Source organism: Leuresthes tenuis, unplaced genomic scaffold (genome assembly GCF_036924035.1).
Source record: "Leuresthes tenuis unplaced genomic scaffold, fLeuTen1.0.hap1 SCAF_19, whole genome shotgun sequence".
Taxonomy (NCBI): domain Eukaryota; kingdom Metazoa; phylum Chordata; class Actinopteri; order Atheriniformes; family Atherinopsidae; genus Leuresthes; species Leuresthes tenuis.
Window position 1 is genome coordinate 28,299,185 of NW_027325373.1, and position 22,331 is coordinate 28,321,515.

At 40.2% G+C, this 22,331-nt stretch overlaps 2 protein-coding genes across 4 annotated transcripts in view; both read left to right on the forward strand.

Moving 5' to 3' along the window:
- LOC140276746 (DNA repair protein XRCC4-like) overlaps window positions 1-22,331 on the forward strand; it is an 88,851-nt gene that overhangs the window by 40,753 nt on the left and 25,767 nt on the right. For 2 of the 3 annotated variants that reach the window (XM_072371547.1, XM_072371548.1), the window contains exon 8: window positions 417-1,924. In XM_072371547.1, the coding sequence (XP_072227648.1) occupies window positions 417-504 (88 nt within the window). In that variant the 3' untranslated portion in view covers window positions 505-1,924. Of the gene's footprint in view, window positions 1-416; window positions 1,925-22,331 lie in introns of those variants that run through there. The other variant, XR_011909051.1, reaches the window with a different exon arrangement.
- The window catches only part of vcanb (versican b), a 38,071-nt gene continuing 22,490 nt past the window's right edge, over window positions 6,751-22,331 (forward strand). The window contains exons 1-5 of the mRNA XM_072371544.1: window positions 6,751-6,830; window positions 8,026-8,397; window positions 11,875-12,049; window positions 12,875-13,002; window positions 13,269-13,565. Coding sequence (XP_072227645.1) covers window positions 6,764-6,830; window positions 8,026-8,397; window positions 11,875-12,049; window positions 12,875-13,002; window positions 13,269-13,565 — 1,039 coding nt within the window. The 5' untranslated portion in view covers window positions 6,751-6,763. The remainder of the gene's footprint in view (window positions 6,831-8,025; window positions 8,398-11,874; window positions 12,050-12,874; window positions 13,003-13,268; window positions 13,566-22,331) is intronic.

A 22,331-nucleotide genomic window follows, 5' to 3' on the forward strand; every position in this document is an offset into this window, starting at 1 on the left:
TACATGTTTCGCTTTCAACAGTATATTGTAATGTGTAAACTATTTAAAATGTTTATTTTCCTCTGTGAATAAAAGGCACGTCAGCTCTGACTTCAGGCTTTGCGCAGGCGCACTGGTCACTCGTGTTGATGGATATTCGTAGGATTATGCACGAAAATCTGTGCATAACTTTGCGTATGTTTTCTTACAAACTGTGGGTGAGAGCAGCCTGCATGGGGAGAGCAGGTCAGTGGACTAATGAGGCTGATTTACAGCAGAGGTTTCGTCTTGAAACAGGAAGTGTATCATGTGGCCCATCAGGAGAAAGACCAGAAACACATGGGGGGCCTTTACAGCCGTGTGGAGCTCAGAAACCCGGCAGTTTTACGTAGGCTACATCAAATAAACTCCACTGTGCATGTGTGTGTGTTGCACAGGTCGGACTCCCCTGCAGGATCCAGTAAGCTGCAGACTCCCCAGCGCTCTGCAGATGCTACAGCTGAGGACCTGTTCGAGGACTTCTGACTTCCAGATGGGTTCAACAACAATCCGTGTTGTGAAAATGAATAAACGAAGAGTGCACAAGAACTTATTAATGATTTGTAATTAAGGACACTAATAACATTTGGAGCAACAAAATCATACTGAAGTAAATGTGTGTTACATGAAAAACAATTAAACGATTTTAGAACTTTTAAATAGTCTGAAATCATCTTTAAAGATGAAATGACAAAAATGTAAAAGTGTTTTTTAAATCTGGAAACTTTGTGTTTCTGATGAGCTTCATTTTAATATTTGAACCAATAAACTTTCTTGTATTTTCTGTAAATTACAAAGTTATTATTATAAGATCATTCAGCTGGTACAACTGTATGATGTTTTCTTTAAATCTGGTGGAATAATCTAGAGGTTTTTTAGGCTATTACAGTGAGGCAAAAATGGGGAAATCTTTGGTTTTTGGTTGTAAACAGCTCCAGAGTTATCTGATGGACTCCTCCAATGGCAGCTGTTTTTTCAGTATTTGATGCCTATTTCAATCCATCCATTCATTGTCTATACCCGTTTAATCCAATTCAGGGTTGTGGGGGTGCTGGAGCCTGTCTCAGCTGCCATTAGGCAGGGTACATTCTGGACATGTCAACAGTCCATCACAGGGCTATTTGGTGACTAAAAGTCTAAAATTTATGAGCAAGTTTTCAAACTAAGTGCTGCTGCAGCTCAACTAATCAGACTTTTGGTAGAAACCAAATATATTCATGAAAGCTAAGCTTCCAATGCCGTGTTTTTTTGGCAGCATTTTATTAAAGATGATTGTTTTTGGCACCATAGAACGGTCATTATGGAGCTAGAATGGAAATATCAAATGTTGAATATCAAATGTATTATCAGATACAGAGTTTTGACAATGATAACTGATTCAATACACGGAGGAGCAGAGTCTCCACTTTGCAATCAGTGCAAGTTCCCTCTGAGGCTGCAACAAGTGATGATTTAGATAATTGAGTATTTTATCAATTACAACTACTTTGACAAGGGATTACTGTGGAAACCTTTGTCAAGCACCACAATACAGAGTTCCATTCACAAGCTTTACTGTGCAGGAAAGAAGCCTGATGTTAACCTCGTCCAGAGGCGGCGTCCACTTCTCTGGGCTCGGAGGCATCTGGGATGGACCGTCACACGGTGGTAACGCATACTGTGGTCAGACCCATCGGTATTCCAGATCTTTGTTGAAAGAAATTGACGCCGTGTGCTCCGGACCAAAGAGCAAAAAGAGCATCCAGATTGCTGTCAGCAACCAGTCCAAAAGCCAAGCTATGTGATGGTATCAAGCTCATTTCCACTTCTGTGACGGCAGCATTCATGCAGAAAAGTTCACTGAGATTTTACAGCAACTTGTGCTGCCTTCAAGACCACATCTTTTCCTGGGACGTCCAATAAAGAAAGTTGGAGAACGATTTTATTATTGGAACTGTTTTAACCTACCTGTTAATTTTTAATCTGTATCTTAACTTGATATTATATTGATTTTACAACACTTAATTTTCTTATTGAGTTTACTGTATTTTGCTGTACAGCACTTTGTGACTGCTTGAGTGCTTGTCTGCTTTATAAATAAACTTCACTTACTTTACATATTCTACTAAAATGCTAACAACACATAGGCTCCAGAGATGATACTACGTGCTGATTGAATGCTAATTATTTTAAAGCTAGCTTAAGCCGGGACGGGCTGACAACAACCAGTTTAACAACAAAGAGGATGAAGAGCCAAAAAAAATATTCAGACATCAGCTGTACTGGGCAATCTTGATTACATTAACTCTTAGTTTCACTCCATCACAAAGCAGATCTTTGGCCACTTTGATTTTGGGCTTTTCGACAGCAGAGCAAAGCTACAGGTCCAACAACAGCGTAAACACAACCAAGAGAAGCCCTCAGCTCAGAGACTGCCCCCAAGTGGCAGAGAAATGCTAGAACATGTAGACATGTGTAAGCAGATCTGTGTTCAGGCATTAAGGCTGAAACTTTTCATCTCTTGGTATCCTGAAGGCCAAAACGTCTTTTAAGAGTTGTGAAAAAGTTGTTGACAAAACTAGAAACTCTTTGGTCAAGTCAAAGTTGACATGAGAATCAGTTCTTTTTGGTGTATTACTTTATTTCCCATCGTATCCCAACTTTTTCTGATTTGGGTTTGTAGGCTTAGAACTATTACTGGGTTCCTTTCTCTGTCCACTTACTTTCCTGTATGTTTAAGCCAGGTGTTTCTGCACATAATAAACTACTTGAACAAACCGGTTCTAGTGTGTTTTGGCATTTAAACATGACGTAAAATTGACACTCATGGAAAATCATTGTTTTCCAGTGAGAAGTTATGATTAGAGCTCCATCACTCCTTTTAAACCAACCTTTCATGACTCTTAAAGTAATGTTAAATCAGCTGAGCCTCCCTTTAATGCCTCCCTCTGTTCATGTGTAACTCGAGTTCCTTCTCTTCTATGACTCACCCTTTCTCCCTCCCACTCAGGCTTTCCCCTTTTCGCTTCCTCCATCCACACCTCCCACCCTTTCTTTCTTTCTTTCTTTCTTTCTTTCTTTCTTTCTTTCTTTCTTTCTTTCTTTCAGTTTTTTGTCACAATGTCACCTCCCTCTCTTCCTCCCTCCCTCCCTGTCTGTGCTGGGCGGTGTATTGTTGGTCATGTGTGCTCCTCCTTGTCCTCATGTCTGGATAATAGGGGGTGTAAAGTGGATTGAACTTGCAGCCAGTGTTGAGAGGTGGAGGAGAACATCTGTTTGAGAGGAGTTGTGTTCAGACGTTTGCTTGGGATCTCCGGGAGTTTACCTTGGAAAAGTTTAAGACATCTGACACAAACCAACAGGACTTTTGGACCTTTTTTCATTTTTATTTTTTTATTAAAGCATTTGCAAGGTAGGATATTTGATATTTTACCGTCTTTTATGCACAAAATGTATCTGCACACTAAGTTAAAAGATAATGTTCAACATATCTGTGATTATTTACTATCATCCCACTGGAGAGGCTTATTTTTATATTTTTTGGTAGCCGGGAATGTTTCCTAACTGACAGCTTAAAGGCTGGTGATAAGATGACTGATAAAACTGATGCTTGGGAACAGTTATGTCAGTTTACATCAACTCACAGCTTGACCATCAAATCACAGCTGGCTCAGAGCTGGTCCTGGGCCAGCTGTTATCTACTGTCCAAGAAAACTCCCCCTCCTTTTTGTGATGATTTTAATTAGTTTGTGCTTCATTGGCATGGATGTAAGATAAATATAAGGTGCATCAAACAGCCCCCCCCCCCAGGGTTGGAACAACACTAGTCAGGAAATTAAAGGAAAATACGGATCAACTTTTTGGCAAATAGTGTTTGAGACCAAGTTGTTCCTTTACTGTTTAATACCATGTTCAGGTTACTTCAACTGATTGCTGAAGAAACTGTTATGGAGTGGTTATATGTTACAGTAAAAGTGATTTTATCTGTGCATAATATAATATACCTAATCTACAAATGCAGTACAAATACAAATTGTTCAATTTTAAAAGACTATATTCAGATCAAGGGGAACTTTGCTCCTGAATTGTTAAAACTTGCAACAGTAAAAGTTTTTCACATTGAGAAAAAAAGATAAAGGAAAGTAAGAGAGAAAATATGACAAGATCATCTTACCAAATTTCAGAATGCTTAATATTAACATAAATGTCCAGAATCCATCTAAAAGGCTTCTAAATATGACCAAATGTGATACATTTTAAAAAGGCTATTTTTGACCCAGGTTCAGGGTAAGTTGCACCATGTGGGGGCAAACATCTAATTTAACTAAATTAAAATAGAAATTCTAAATTGACCACTTTAAAAAACAGTTTATTAATCCATTCTTCTTTTACAAATTTTCATAAATCTATTTAAACAATATAAAACTAACTATGTATTTAAGCTTCATTTGTATTTTTTAAACAATTTGTTGAACATAAAAGTTATAACCTTTCCTAAAATGAACTAAGGAAAGTTTGTTGAATAAAATTATGAATAAATGTGATTTAAACTGATTTTTATCAAAAGACTAAATCTAAAACTGAATTATTTACACTGTAAACACGTAAAAAGAGTATTTTTTTTCCTTTGCAGAACTTACAGACAAACCAGCAGCTTGAAGATCAGTGCTGATTGATCAACTTCCTTTTTATTCAACATGGCAGTGAAATATGAATTATTGATCCCTCCCGGTTCTTCAAACCTCAAACCTGTCTCAGTTTACCACTGCTGGTATTTTGGAAAAGAAACTACGCAGCTTATCGTACAAGGCTTTATATGTTGATAGATTACTGACAAACAAAACTAAAATCATGTTAGATCTGGATAAACTGCTAAAGTTTTTAAAGAAAATTGGTGCTTATGACTCTTCCCAAGTACCTCTTCTTTTTACAGTCTGAGTGCCACCAAAATAAATGGTCACATGACAATAAAAGTGCATGGTTGCAAAGACACAGGCTCCAACAGGCTCCTCCTCTATATCATTTCTGTAGTGGTTATTTTTCACATATAAGGGACTTGACCAACATACGAAATGAAATGTTTTCTTTTATCTTCCAACTTTTTTGTTTGATCCAAAAATTGTGAAAAAAATACATTTTCTAGAGTCAGCAGGTGGAGATACAATTGGATTACTTCAGAAAAGTAATTAATTTTATCTGTACAAGTAGGTTGGTGATGGTATTTTCAAATGAATATACGTAGTCTATGAATTACAGAAAAAGTGTTGATATTGTTACAATAACTGAAAAGAAAACATATTTTTAACTTAGAAAGGGATCCTTGGCACTCGATTTTTACTTTTACCAATGGATACTTTTAAGATAGCCAAAGTTATCAATCTAAACTTTCCTAACTGTGCAACAGTGTGCATGAGTTCAAAGGATCTCGGAGGATGTATTGGTATATGAATATGTTTCAATAATTTACAAGCATATCTATTTATTGGCTGATCAATGAGAGTGGGACTGGATAGTGTAGTGGTATGATTGCCATCTTCCATGTGGGAGACCTGGGTTCAAATTCCCCCTTACCCTACCTGTAAGTTGCTTTGGATAAAAGTGTCTGCCAAATACATGAACATGAGAGATTGGTTTGCAAGTCTCTGAATAACAGTTTGATTGTTTTGCTGTTTGTTAAGAAGAAAATCCATTTATAGGTAATAATGTAAGTAGATTGCAACTGTAAAAGTGTGGGTGGGTCTTCTTGTGTTAAGATTAAAAAAACTGCCAATGATAAAGTCATGATGTTTTGTAGCCTCAACTTTCCAGAGCCAAATACTGACTACAGCTTTTTCCTGCTGGCTGGCTAAACTTCAGCATAAGATCTAAACCCTGTAGATACTAACCCTATAAATACTATACATCCTAAACAAGTGTGAAGTAATTTTCTCTCTTGAATCATTGTTCTCCCCACTGTAGTCACCATCGTTCTCAATTCAGCACCTCCTGCACCTGTAGAGATTGACCAAAGGCTATACTGCATGTGATTTGGTTCTTAAGCTGCGTTTAAATCAAACACTTAAGGTAGTGTAGATTAACGTATAATATCGAGATTTTGATGAAAATATTAATAGTATTATTATATAATGGTTAGGCTATATATTAATGTCTATTAATATAATAATTCTGAAATATGTAACATCAAGGGTTGTTGACACCTAACAAACATGCTCAGGTCAGGACTTTGAATCAAAGATTTCATGGAATGATAAAGCTTACTCAGCTGGACAACTTTTATAACTTGGCATCTTATTAACACTGCTACACTGAATTGGACTGGATTGAACAAAAGAACTGGATTGAATTGGAATCTGTTTGATTGAAATTTAATTTGTTTAATTGGATTCTACGTGAGCAGAACTTTAACTGGAGTTTATTTTCTCTCAGAAGTGCCCTGACACATGTTGTGAGTTGATGTCAAATAAACTGAGCTGAATTTAACTAAATACATGAACTATAATAAATTGAATTAAAAATTCTTCAGAGATTGTCCAAAGTTAGTTTTTACAATAGAATTTGTGTTTTTCTTTTGAGTTGAGCAGTCTTTGAAAAGAATTATAAAAATTATAACCTCTCTGTTTTAACCTCCTTGTTTATTTCTCAGTTTGTCTCCTTTTGCATGACTGTAGTTATTGATACAATCCTTTAGTAAAAGAAGAACTCAAGACGTAAAACATATATATAAGATGATACCATATTTCTGCTCTCTGTCTCAGATTGTGTTGAGATGATCACACACCTCCTCACACGCCTGCTCTGCCTCGTGTGTCTCTGTTCAGCTCAGCCTCAACCAGGTGAGTTAACTCCAGCAGGAAACAGTGTGATCATGGCTTGAATCTAAACTCCTGATGATCATTCTCTGAAGTAAACATAATAACATGTGCCCGATATTCAGGTTCCTAACTGATGAAGTTGATTTTATGATTTATAGTCCAACAAAACACATATTTAGTTTCTTCCATCATTTGTTGCATCTGGAAGCTCTCCGTTGTTTATCAGAGACAATAGCTCCTGATGATGTTCTTTCTTTTGATTTGCTCCAGAAGAAAAGTCTGTATCATGTTGCATAACAGCACCATGCCCAGTTTCAGGACCACTTTTGTTTTTGTGATTTAAGGTAAAAAGGAAAAAAAACTATGCGTTACGTAGACCTTAGTATGGAGGATGAATTAAAAAATATAAAGTGGACCACAAAGTGGAAAAATGAGTTCCAAATGGATGCAAAGACACTGTCAAAAGAGTTCAATTCTACTGCTGCTGTCATCACAGCGATACATGAATTTACTGTGTGGTTTGTTGCAACGGTACCAGCATTACATGCTCAACACAGCATTTGTTTCTTCTCTTTATTGTATCTTTGTTGAGGTTGATGTACAAGTACATATTGCTATTTTCTGTAGCATTTATTATCTCTTCCTCCCACCATCCAAAAACATGCATGTCAGGTTAATTGGTGACTCCAAATTGTCCGTAGGAGTGAGTGTGAGCGTGCATGGTTGTTTGTCTCGTTTGTCTCTATGTGGCCCTGTGATGGACTGGCGACCTGTCCAGGGTGTACCCCGCCTTTCGCCCGATGACCACTGGGATAGGCTCCAGCCCACCTGCTACCCGATTAATGGATTGACGGTATAGAAAATGGATGGATTTATTATCTCACCTCCTCTCTCCCATCATCTTCTTGCTGCACCACCTTTACATGAACTTGGTTCACTCCAGTCCGACCTGCTGATCCATAAAGAGCATAAAATCATCCATAAAACTCTGCAATGACACAGGGATTTAGGTCTTTGTCTATAGCACTAGGATAAATAATAATATGTCATAGTTTCACCCATAAGAGTGAAACTTACGTAGAGCTGTAGATCTGATGTGGAATCAGATCTGATGTGGAATCAGACTGATTATTCATCAATTCTATGACTGTTAAGATGTGTCTGAGATTAATTTTTGCGACAGGACAACAGACTCATGCAGTGTCTTGTTTTCCAGCCTCTCTGCAGATGACAATGAGGACTGAGAAGAATTCGTTTGTAGCTGGCGCTTTGGCAGGCCGGGTGGTGCTGCCGTGTCACTTCACTTTAAGGCCAGCTTCCCCCAGCCTGAGTCCTGGCGAGCACATCAGGATCAAGTGGATGAAGGTGAATGGGCAGGAAGAGAAGTTGGTGCTGGTGGTCAACGGAGGGATGGCGAAGGTAGAGCAGCAGTTCAGGGGCAGGGTGTCGGTGCCCAGCCACCCGCAGTCAGTCGGAGATGCCTCTCTGCTGATCATAAAGCTCAGAGCCAGCGACGCCGGGTTGTACCGCTGCCAGGTGATGCACGGGCTCGAGGACATTCAGGACACCATCAGCCTCAGTGTCTCTGGTGAGTAAAACCTGGCAAAGGTCTGTAACCATAAAGTCCATAAACTCAACTGCATCCAGATATGTTCAGCTGGCAGAGACTTCAAAGCTCAAGGTGTCAACCAAAGTATTAGGTAAAGTTTGAGCTCACACTTTGTCAAATAAACATGTTCTGATTGTTGTAACTACCTGTTTTCTAATACATCAGATATATCTTATAATCTGGAGCCAATTCTGATCCAACTGTCGGCTCACGTCAGTGGGATGTGAGGATTTGAAACCAGCAGAGCACAAAATCTGTGATTGGTCTTTTGGTGATGAGGGAGAAATGTCATATTATGTTTGTTTTCCCCCTTTTCTTCAGCATGTTATATTGTTTTTGTTCATACAGAGTTACAAAACCTGTCAAGTGTGACTTATTCTCTCCTACAACTGCCGCTGAACTCCCTGAAACACCTCATCTCTTAAGAGCTTTCACGGGTAAAGCCTCCTCTTGAGATTGATGAGGATCTGATGAAAGTGTCTACTGATTGGTCGAATTCCTGGAGGTTTGCTGAGGGGATGAAGAAGGAGACGATTGTGATACCTGAATGGGCTGTACAACAGTTGCAACAAGCTGGCTTGGAAGCCACAGTAACATATAAACAAGAAAACACTTTGAGAAACACGCTATGTTCCAAGCGCGATAACACTTCGGATCCAGAATACCAGAAATGCCTCTTCACTCAGTGTAGCCACGATGTTTGTTCTAAATTACATTCATACGTCTAATTCCAACGCAGCACAGACATTTGAAACAGTTTCCGTCACTGTTTGAGGTGCAGACTCATATCATTTTAGCGTTGGAACAGCCTTGACTTTCAGCTTCAGCCTCCCTGCAAAGACACCGTCATAATGGTTCATGTTCATAGAACTGTCGACAGTGAAGTTTAATGAACAAATCCAAACATTTTCCCGACTGTTGCTAGATAAGAAAAACAAACCAATCCATTAATCATCCAATCCTGGAAAACCTAAGATTTCTGGGTAATTGGGGAAGCTGGAAAAGTTCAACTTGCCCTCACCTCCAATAACATATTTTGTTGAAGACATCTCTAAAGCAAAACAAAGAACTTTGCTCTCAAAAGTACCAACAGATCACTCATTCCTTGTGGTGCAATAAAATGCTTGTGGTGGATAATGTGCATGCTCTAGCTCCCGTATGCACCCTGCTTACCATAAAAGGTCATCTTAAACTGTGTAAGTAGAAAGTGTGTTCATAAAAAATATTGCAAGCGAGAGTTTGAGACTATGGGATAAAACAAGTTCTTTCTGCATAATAATGCCAAAAACATATGTAGACCTCTACATATGTAGACCATCGTTTTAACACTGCAGTTAAGCCAGAAAACATGGAAAAGCATACTATGAAACCTTTATATTGGTAATAACACATAATTGTACGAAAACATTGATAGGTCTGTTCAGGGTTGGTTCATGCTTGCATCTGCAGACGGACTTGCATGTCACCCTCCAAAAAGCTAAGACCTCAGAGATGATGCTACATGTAATCCTGACTGGCTGAAAATGAGCTTGAGCTGGAAGGAGCTGACGGCTACAGCATTAATCACAAAGTGGACGAAACACAGAAAACAATAAATAACAAAGCACAGGGTTAGCTCAGACAACAGCTACACTTGACAGTCCTCATCATTTATAACATCCAAAGCTTAGTTGCATCTATACCAAGGAAACCTTTTCCTGTAACCAGGCTCTTCTGTGGGATCCTTTGAATGCCTTCTCTCTTCCAAAAGAGATTTTTTTTACCCCAAATACGAAAACCTCTCTGATTCAGCAAGTATTTCCACAATTTTATCTGTCATCTCAGGTTACATGTCCACAGCTGCTCTTAAAGACTGTTGAGCCGTAAAACAGGAACATTTTTTACTGTTCCTGTAAATGTTAATGTTAATCTTTAACTGCAGTTACATTTACAGTCACATGTAAAACACTCACAGCTTAATAGATATGTGTAACATTGGCAGATTTTTGCTTTGTTAACGCCCCAGCTCTAGTGAGGACAGTACAAGAGGAGCGACATGCTTCAACAGGCTTAATATGCTTAATTTATCATGTATGTTAGACCTCAGTGGAAATACAAAAGACCCAGGGTTGAAATAATCTTTGAGCTCCTTAAATAAAAAGCCCCATGTTATGTTAGGGTTAGGGTGCTGCTCCTAACTGAGCTGAACTATGTTGAATTGAAACCAAACTAATGATCATTTTTATAAATAGAGCAGCTTATTACTGTTGGATTGCAGGTGGATTTTCTGTTTTCTGACTCATAAACTTGTTTCAACTCCATCTTCAGTGGGTGGAGAACAAAGGCTTCACTCTGAAAACCAAAGATTTCCATCGATCTCATTTCATCCAGTGGAAACAGTTCATCCTCCAACCAAGTCGACATTTACACAGATTCCACATTAATACTCAACAGGACTCTTTGTTGGGCTCGTCCACACAAAGATGCTCCCTATGAGTGACACACAGCTCTCCATTTAACCGCTCAGACATCCTTTCACATCCTCCTGCAGCTCTGCCAGGATTTCCCCTGATCCTCCAGACTTAATGACACCAAACAACAGGGATGTTTAGTCACGGGATGACAGCTGAAATATCTCACTACTTTGTGTTTCCTCCACACTTTTGCGTATCTTAGGACAGATTCAGTTTCTGAATCTCTGTGGAAGAATAGAAGCTCAGGCTGATGAAAAGTACAAAAAAAAATAATCGGTTTTATTCTCATGTTTTTTCATTGACCAGGACCTCAGTGTTTTGGTTAGAGTCATTTGCGAAATATCAGTTGTAAATGTCAGTATTTCCAGACATATTTTTAACATTTTCATGTATATTTTTTTCTGTTTTTCAAATATTAATTTTTTATAATTCATTAATCAATTCTAGAGCATTTTTATTCTTTTTTTGCACTGTTAAATATAATTTATTGTTATTATTAATATATTCACATTTTCTTCAGAAATTTTATACATTTTATTTGTATTCTTCAGAAAATGTGTAAAAATGTCTGAAGAAAAGGTATCTTGCATATTTTTGTTTTTCTTACGTTTTATTCATATTGTTATATTTATCAGATTTATTGCTAATATTACTTTACATTTATTTTAAATTTATATATCTTCTTGTATTTTTAAAAAATACTCCATTTAAAGTTGGTGTTTATTAACTTCTTCCAACATTATATTCATGTTTTTCCTTCATGTTAAATATATTTTCCAGATATTTCTTCTTTAAGCTACATACATTTTTATGATCTTATTTATACTATTTAGGCCTTTTATCCTGCATTTTATATATTTTTGGATAATCGTTATGCACTTTATTCATATACATTTAAACTATTTTCCCGATATTTCATTCATATTTTTAGGCAACTGTTATTTTTTTGCTGTATTTAAAATGCTGCTGTATCTGCTCTCCTAACTGCTGACTGTTTCTTTAGGTGTGGTGTTCCACTACAGATCCAACACCAGCCGCTATACTTTGGATTTTCCTGAAGCCGTGGAGGCGTGCCACTCCATAGCCGCCTCCATCGCTACACCCAACCAGCTGACCGCTGCTTTTGAGGACGGCCTTGATCAGTGTGATGCCGGTTGGCTCGCCGACAAGTCAGTCAGGTATGATTGCGCTAGATTTCTCCCCCTCATTAAACTTTGGTTTTATTAATCTTGTCTTCTTTCATTAAATTGACAATACTTTATTATCTTATTAATTAAAGGGAAATTATATTGCTGTGGTACTAAGTAAGGTCGGCTGTTGTTACTGATCGAGAACAAAACTGAATATAAATCAGCTGACAAACATTTAGAAAGTTGAAGTGTAGCAGAGAGGAAGGTGTGGTAGAAATCTTCAGAGGTCTTCATCAGGTGGTTGGGGTGTTGTTTTTGTAGCTTAGCAACAACTCAGCTGATGATGTCACACACAGCGTCAGCAGGTAACTCAGGTGAACTCTCAGCAGACAACATGGACAGAAACTCACAGCCAACAGTTTAACATCTGGGGTGCAGAGACGCTCCTTCTCAGTGACATCCAGGATTCCACCATCTGTTGTTAACCAGCTCTGTGATCCTCCTCCTTTATTGTGACCGCTCTGTCTGCAGTCTCTGTCTGCCCGTATAATCATAAAGCTGAACAGACAGTTGTTCCTGCAGCCAGGTCTCTTCCTGATAGTCCTGCTGTGTCCTTATTAGGCCTCCAAGCTCGTCCTTTTTATTACCCATGATGATTAAGGGAAGAAATGGTCTAAACTTCCTCATCCTTTTTTCTCCACTTTACTCTACATCCTACATGTCTCATCATCTCACCAAATATAATCCACTTCAATATTTACTTCAGATCTAACCACATTATCTCAATACAGTTTGTGATTAAAACTGGTGCCCAGTGCAAAGCACTTGGAACAGTAATATATGAAAAAGGTTTATTGTATTCTTCTTCACCAGATATCCCATCAGGGCACCACGTCCAGGCTGTGAAGGTAATCTGCCGCGTCGACCAGGTGTGAGAACGTACGGCAGCCGTGACCCCTCAGAGAAATACGATGTGTACTGTTATGCAGATAAACTGCACGGTAAACATGGTTTATTACCAATTTAGTCATATGTAGAACACCAGCAGCAGATTTTAGCTCATCATATCTTATTATCAATTATAAAAGGGATTTTAATATTAAGGATTTAGGTTTTTGACATTTTATGATATTCTGTTTATGTTTTTATTAAATTCTGCTTATTAAACAGATATTTATTTGTAATCATTGTATCTTTTTAAACATTTTCTGAATTTTCAATATTTTTTATGGATAATTTTATTTACAATTCTTTCCTCTAACTGAAGGTGAGGTTTTCTACCCTCCATCCATCAGTAATAATCTCACCTGGCAGCAGGCGAGGGAGGAGTGTGAAAAGCACGATGCCGTACTGGCGTCACCCGGTCACATGTTTGCAGCCTGGAGGGTGGGGCTGAACCGCTGCGACTACGGCTGGCTGTCTGATGGAAGTGTCCGGTACCCAATCACTGTCTCTCGGCCTCAGTGTGGAGGAGGCCAGTTGGGGGTCCGCACGCTCTACAAGTACCAAAACCAAACTGGCTTCCCGGACCCAACGGACAGGCACGGAGCATTCTGCTTCAAAGGTAGAAACTGAACAAACTTTGACAGAAAAAAAAACTGTCTCTAAACAAAGTTTGTACAATTCTAAGGAGCTTTAAAGTGAATATTTGGTCTGAGCTCCTATTCTCCAACACAACCTGAACCCTCTTAGACAAGCTTTCTATCATTTCTTTAAGTAGTATTCAGGAATAGTTCTCCAGGCTTCTTGACAGCCATCCTTCCATGGAGATTCTTTTGTCTTCCGCTTGTCCAGTTTCCTCAAATGTTTTAAGGACACACTGCACACCATGCTGAGATATGCCAAGTTTTCAGCTAATAGCTCTTTGGGAATCACCTTGTTGCTGCAGAAATCCTATTTTCTGTCTGTCAAACTGTGTTATCTTTGCTGTTTTTCATAGATGCAGCTAAAGAAATGGGAACAAATGATGTGTCTTTGTGACAGGCTGCTGGTAACAAAGTGCCTAAAGATCCAATTTAAAATGACTTCTTTGCTAAGTTGTCTGTTCTGTGTCGACACAACACTCAGTGGGTCTACATGATGAGATTAACTCGATTATGGCTAGAGTTGGGTTATGCTCCTTATCAGAGGGTAATTATCCTTGGATATATGGCGGAGAATGAATCGAATCACTGGCACAAAGCATGCAATACCGCAGCACCATAGGTGGCGCTGTACCCATTTCAGCTATCGCTAATAGAGTCACTTCCTGTTGACGACTTCACCACCACCAACAACAAAACGAAGGCATTTGAGAAAGATGGCAAGCGAAGAGCAAGATGAAGCTACATCCCTCTACATTGGGGATGAGCTGGTTAAGGTACAAGCGCAATGCACAACGGCGCATTCTCCATCGCGTTGTTTGTTTCTTTCTGACGGCGGCGACAACAACAGTAATATCGACTTCGACTTCCGGGTGACGATCACAGGAAAAAATCTGGAGCATGCGCAGAACGCTAAATCCGATCCACTGTTGTCTACATGCACGTTCAGTGGGCATTTAGATCGGTTATCTCAGGATCTTAATTCAATCGCAAGTAATCCGATCCGATTTGTTTTCTTGTTAGATTAAGCTGTCTACATGAACTGAATAACTCAATCTTATTGTAATTTAGCACTGACTGGTTCATCCCTTGAGTTAGGAGCATTTTTTCTGCTTGAATGACTCATAGGTCAGGTCAACTATTGATCAGGACCATTTTAAAGATTAAAGGAAATTAAAGCATTAGATTAAAGCAAAGAAATGAGGGCTGATCAGGAGTTTTTCAATATGCTATTAGTTGTGTCCGAAAGTTCAGACAAATAGAACAGATTACTCCTCGTGTTAAATGATCGTTTCTGCCATATTTCAAATGTCTATAAAGTGTAAATAATCATCCATCCATTTTCTATACCCACTTAATCCGTCGGTCTTGTCGCAGGGGGTCATCGGGCGAGAGGTGAGGTACACCCTGGACAGGTCGCCAGTCCATCACAGGGCCACACGGAGACAAACAACCACACACGCTCACACTCACTCCTAAGGACAATTTTAGAGACACCAGTTAACCTAAAATGCATGTTTTAGGACTGTGGGAGGAACCTGAAACCCTCTTGTTGTGAGGCAACAGTGCTAACCACCACATCACCATGACCACATAAATGTGGCCTTTATTTTGTCCTTTTCCTGCAGCATAGTTTTATCTCAACAAAGCAACTTCCGATTAGTTTGCATGTTCTTTTGACAAACCTTTAGCTCATTTAAAAATATAAATATGCTCATTTTGGATGGAAATCAAGCTAATGAGAGTGATTTTAGGAAATCTGAGGTTACTGACATACAACTCTAAATCTTATGGGGAATGATGGTTGTGTTTTAATAATGGAGACGTCCCACTTCTGCTACTGGACTCTTAGAGACACTTTCAGACTAACTGTGTTTTTTATGTAGGACAGCAAAAAAAAAACAACAACCTGAAAGTCACAGTAGAAGTCCTCCAAACGTCCAGGTGTTGGAAACAAGAAAACTTTGGCCTGCTGCAAAAACACTGAGGTGTGTTGCAGCAGAAACTAAAAACCGAAGCCACTAAACACGTTGGAGCATCAAGATGTTGAAACAGAGAACGATGAGAGAGAACAACTCCAAACAGGAGAAGAATAAACTCTCATTGCCCTGTATATGGTGGGGAAGGTTTTATGAGGGGAAAACCCAGCACATGCACTTAACACAGCTCGAGCAGAAACGGGACAGGTCCCTAATGCTTCACAGCTGGATCCTTCCCAAACAACACCGACAGACAAACGGAGGAAGTGGAAAAGAGGGGCTGTTCTCCTGTAAGTAACATCATCATGAAAAAGCAAAGTATTAACATACAGAAGTAGCAGCATCACGCACTGCAAACAGTCACATGCTGGCAGAGCAGAGGTACTTTCTGATGGACGTGAAACGTGTTCTGCCAAGCTTTAAGTGAGATGGCAGAGCTGTGTAACAGAGTTAATATACAGTACAGTGACAGACCCCAGCTCAGCCAGATGGCTGCAGCCCGCCAAACACATGACATCATACCTGGGCAGGGTTGAACATGCAGTCGGGGTCGCCTTCACACTGCGAAAGAGCAGAGATGAAAAACACCCTTAGTTTCTGCCCGAAAGGTGGAGGAAGAAGTGCAGAAACACAGCACTGTAATATTACTGCACGATACTTAATTCTGCTCGATAATTTTTAGAAATTTGGGGACAGTTCTGCAGATGCAAAGGTTTTAATTCTCAATTTGGCAAAATGTTTAACATCAGCAGTTTTTATCTTCTCAAACGTAGCAGTTTTATACTTTCTAATAAACTGCACTGAACAGTAAACTTTTCTTTGAATCAGGATGGGATCGTTTTGGGTTTTTGGATTGCTGACAACATATGAAATTTAAAGCTAAAAACATAAGTATAGAGAGTATTTTTACTCTTAACTTTCAGTTTATTGGTAAAACAAGTTATTAACAAAGTTAATGGAAAAATTTTTAAAAAAGAAAGTACATTGTCTTTTAGTTCTAAGGTTTTACAACTTATTAAAATCATCTCGTCTTTATTAGGTCTTAAAAATCAAGTAAAAACAACCTCAGGTGAACAACAACACAAGACATATTACACTGTCATATTTTATGGAACAAAAGCTGAAAAACTAAATGAACTCTTACTGCTTTCACAGGAATTAAGAAGGTAAGTAGCAGCCAGGAGCTGCTGATCAATGCTCTGATTAACTGATCATCAGTCAGTGTGAGCAGCTCTATAAAAGCAGGAGTTCTGTCAGTTTAACACGATGCCAAGGAGGAAAGACATCAGCAATGATCTCAGAGAAGCAGCTGTTGCTGCCCATCAGTCTGGGAAGGGTTATAAGGCCATTTCCAAACTATCTGGAGTCCATCATTCTACAGAGAGAAAGATTATTCACAAGTGGAAAACATTCAGGACAGCTGTCAATCTTCCCAGGAGTGGACGTCCCAGCAAGTTCACCCCAAGGTGAAGAAGCCCAGAGCTACATCTCAGACTCTACAGGCCTCAGTCAGCATGTTAAAGGTTAAAGGTCATGACAGCACAGTTAGAAAAAGGCTGAACAAGGATGGCTTGTTTGGAAGGGCTGCAGGAGAAAGCCTCTTCTCTCTAAAAAGAACATGGCAGCACAGCTTAGGTTTGCAAAGCTGCATCTGAACAAAGCTCAAGACTTCTGGAACAATGTCCTTTGGACAGACCAGAGCAAAGTGGAGATGTTTGGTCCTAATGCACAGCAGCACGTTTGGAGGAAACCAAACACAGCATATCAGCACAAACACCTCATACCAGCTGTCAAGCACGGTGGTGGAGGGCTGATGATCTGGGCTGGTTCTGCAGCCACAGGACCTGGGCACCTTGCAGTCATTGAGTCCACCATGAACTCCTCTGGATACCAAAGTATTCTAGAGTCAAATGTGAGGCCATCTGTCCCCCAGCTAAAGCTGGGCTGAAACTGGCTCATCAACAGGACAAAGATCCCAAACACAGCAGCAGATCTACAGCAGAATGTGGGAAAAAGAACAGAATCAAGGTGTTGCAATGGTCCAGTCAGAGTCCAGACCTCAGCCTGACTGAAATGCTGTGGTGGGACCTTAAGAGAGCTGTGCAGAAACCATTCAATAAATAATGACACAGTGTCATATGTGCTGTTGTACATCCGAGGTTGGATTTAATGAATTTAAAGTCCTGGTAAGGACCAGATGATTTTCCAGAATGTTGTATTCTGTAACATTTTAGGATTAAAAAGTGATGCACTCTTTCACACGACTGTATACTTTGTCTTTTCTCATGTCTTCCATCATGAGGATATATATCATGGACTTACGATTAAAAGTCTAAGACAATACAAGGATAATACAGTGTGCTGAAACAACAACAGTAGCAGCCCCTACAAAGTAGCGAAAGTGCGAACAGTGTGTATCATCAATTTCTGTCAACATCAATAATAGCACATGGAGACAAGAAACAAAAAACAATACCAACCAATCAGGTACGACGACTCTTACCCTGTCCTGAATTCAAAAGGGAAATGGCTGGAGGGACGAAGGAGTGCTTGCACCCGTTACTCTTCATACAAGGAAGTCTGAGGGGGTCCAGAAGGCAGAAAGTAGAACTCAGAACGTAAAGGATGGGAGCTGTCAGAAAGAATGGCATTAGCCTTCCTGATTATCTGTCTCTTGAACAGATATGTAAGTGCGCACTGTTCAACTCCCAGAATCTTGTTACTTGTCTTTATCCCTATGTTCAGTGCATTTTTTGACCTCGTGTCAAGGTCGCTGAACCAGCAGAGGAGGGAAAAGGTCATCAGGTCAATAAGATCATCAGGGACTTATCGATCTGAAACTTGAGTTTTCTCAGACAAGACAATCGTTGCTGGCCCTTTTTTGCAGGTTCTCTGAATGTCCTTTGTCCAGTACTGGCCTTTGATTACTTTTTTTTTTTTTTTTTAAATTGGTGTGGGGCTTTTGTCTAGAATCAATGCACATGTTGCAACAAGTGGCATCGGAGTGTCTGATTGAAAACCACCACGGTCTGCGTCCCGTTCAAGGCATCTCCTCCTTCGGATGTCGAGACTTTGTGTTTTTAATTACTCTTTTAAAGACTGTATCACACGTCTTAAACATGTAAAATGCATGAATAGAAAGAAGGGACTCACCTGTTAAAGTCTTGTCGGAATGGTTTGCATGAATAGCGGTATGTTGGACTGGTGGGATGTCTGTTGCCTCTAGCTTAGCCTCTCTGCTCAGATTAGTGGTTATGGTTTTTTAAAATACGTTTTTGCTTGTCTCATTCAGGCTCACAACAGCGATTGTTATTTTTCTGACAGCAGTCTCCAGGCCTCAAATGGTTTCATTCTTAACAGGTGACTTCATGTTGCCAAAAATCCAATCTCTCACATTGCCTTTTATAGCCCGCTCTAAGCTAACTGCACTCTGACAGCTGCATGATTAGCATTTTCCAGAGAGCAGAGTTTTCTTTTTAATGGCTCACGACCATGCTGATTTCATTCGGTAAGCATAACTTCCTGGGTTTAGCTGTTTTTCTTTTGACTAGACTGATTATTTAAGGACCAGACTCTTAGCTTTTTATTTTATTTGTTCTTATTTTAGTCAACTCATGACAAATTAATTGGGATTTTCCAAGTTTGACCAGGCTGTCTTCAGGCAGTGATTAATGACAACAAATGTCAGAGTTATCATTCCTTGGCAGAAACCATTTAAATCCTGTTTGTGTTGTATTTATATCCAGTAAAACATCTCAAATGAGAGCAGAAATTTCAAGTTAAAAAAATCTCAGGTTTTCATGAAATTTGCTTTTAATGAATTATGAAAATATACACTGACCAAAGTGAAAGAAAAGATGAAATGTAAGAGAAGAACATTTGATTTAATTCCATTTTAGTCAAATAAATTTTAAGTGAAATGGAAATTGGCTTTGCAAATGTTCAGTGAAGAAATGACATGCAGACATTACATGCCTCATGTGTGCTGAAATCTCACTTTCCATTGTCCACTGTGTATCACCCAGTTTTCCATAGTTGATTCATCTGTTTGTTTTCCTTTGTATCGATTTTTACTTGTTGCATCATCTTCTAGTTTGGCTGTGACTGGAAAAATTGGCACCACATTGTTTAATGTGCATATTATCTTACGAATTCTCTGAAAACACTGTTTGCAGTGCATTTAGACAGAAATGCAGCTCTCGACAGCAACTGTTGTGCAGTTAAATTCTCCATTTAACTGAATGTTAAATGTGATTTCAGGCGTGTTAATGGACAAAGGTTGTTCACAAAAGGGTGAACAAACACTTCTCTGGATGGAAATTGCCATCAAGTTCCAAAGCACTGAAATCCAATATTTGTCATTTCATACAATTGTAGCTCAACTGGACCGTTCGGACCGCTGTCCTTGTCCCAAGTTTACATGCATGCAAACAGAATCAAGCTATTATGGGAGATCATGGTACATGTAAGTACAGCTAAATTTACTGTATAGATATTGGCCGAGTTTCCCAGATTCGCTAAGAAGCTCTTACTGCGGCCATTGTCTTCAAGTTACTTGAATGGTGATTTTTGTCAGAAGAGGCTGGTTATATTAAAAAAAAAAAAAAAGCCCATTAAGACAACATGTCAACTCACTTAAAAAATTTCCAGTCTCATTTTTTTAACACATTTAGTTGCCTGACAAAAAGGGAAATATGTGAATTAGAGCAGCTTTACTGGGAATTTAGCTGTATTAAAATACACTTACAATTTACCATTTTTTACTAAAATTTGTAAAAAGAGCAAACTTTTTAAATCAGAAATGTGAGACCAGGGACGGTGAGGAACAGGCAGAGGATGAAGGAGGCCGGATGGAGCTTGGTGAGAGCTCTTATGTTGAGCAGACATGGCAAGCAACAAAGTCCCTGGTGTCCCTTTCCATGGAAGACCACCAGAAGCCCTGTCGAAGGAGGGCTAAAGTGCGTCTCACCCCAGGATGGCAAGCCAGACGAGAAGAGTGCCCCCACTGGAGGACCTCCAAACAGAGACCGCCTGGAACAAACAATCGGTTTTCTGGACAAGCACTAGGAGCAGGGTATTCAGTGTGAGAGCGTTTTACCTTATCCTCCACCTCCCAGGTTACTGAGGAGAGAATAGCTTCAGGCTGGGAAATCTTGACTGGAACTGACGGGACAGAGCATCAGGCTTGATGTTTTTGGAACCTGGTCTGTATGAGAGGGAGAATTCAAAATGGTTTCATTTCTCTGCCTTAACAAAGACCTGGATCTCCAAGAGCCTCTGGAGGAGTTGTCTTACATGCACCACATGCTCCTCCCTGGACATAGAAGTGAGAATGTCAACCAGATACATTGAGCAGATCCCACAGAACATCATAGACTAATCCCTGGAAGACTGCAGGAGCATCAGTGAGACCAAACGGCATGACCAAATACTTGTTAAAAACCTCCTTCAGATCCAGGTAATCCATAGGAACTCCTGACAGGTCTGGAAAGTCAAACCAGAGGCAAAAGACAGAGCAGACTTCAAACATACAGCATGACAACGAGTACTCCACTGCAGTATAGTTCCTGAAATGTGCGGATTATGTCTCCTAAACCAAGGAAACCCCAAAATGAGGTTGTTGTGGAGCATTCATCAGGTGAAAAGAAAGCATCTCCGTGGTTACATGAGATGGTCATTTGAAGGGGAGTAAATCGATGTGTAACCCGGAAGAGGAGACGACCATCCAAGGCGTCGATAGGCTTCTCCAGAACCACCTGACCAAGACCCAACTGGGAGGCAAGAGTCATGTCCAACAGGCTTTCATCCGCACCAGAATCAATGAGGGCTGAGACAGTCTGATAATTCCCAGAGCAGAACAGCTTGACCTGAACCAGAGACCGCCCGGCTCACCAGCGCCCTTGGGATGACTGGTGAGCCATGTCTTTTACTGGACACGAAGAGGCGGAATGGCCGTCCTGACCACACTACAGACACCTGTTCTCCTTTAGGCGGCGCCGTCATTCTGCTGCAGACAGCCGTGTCCTGCCCAGCTGCAGAGGCTCAGCTGCTCAGAAGGACGCCCCGGAGGGTGGAATGGATGGTTAACCCGCTCAGGTGAAGCAGCAGACCGAACTCTCCCTCCGCCGCTCGCGCAGACAGTCTATGCGGATGTGTGTCCAACTAGTGTGTCCAAATCAGCAGGAAGATCGTGAAGCAGCGTTCCAGTTACTTTCAGCTGCTCCAGTACGCAACTCAATAGAGTAATCGGATACAGAACTTCCCCCCTGCGCCAGGTTAAACAAACCCCGAGCGACCTCTCTTCCGGGGGTGACATGGTGGAAAACCGTCCGCAGCTTGTCGGAGAACAGCTTGACGGATGAGCAGATGCCGGATTCCTTCTCCCACTCTACAGTTCCCCAGTCTTTAGCTCTGCCAGCAAGCAGAGAGACAATATACGCCACCCGGGACCTTTCGGTGGGGAAGGCGGAAGGCCGCAACCCAAAGGGGTGGCAACCCCCATTCCGAAATCCCGCCATTCCGACATCCCGCTATTCCGACATGCAAACGTCCCGCTATTCCGACATCCCGCTATTCCGACATGCAAACGTCCCGCCATTCCGACATCCCACCATTCCGACATCCCGCTATTCCGACATGCAAACGTCCCACCATTCCGACAAGGCTTTCCGTATAAGGAAATGTGCGTTACTCAACAGGTGAGTCCCTTCTTTCTGTTCATGCAATTTAAATGTTTAACACATGTTTACAGATAAGCGTTATTAAAAA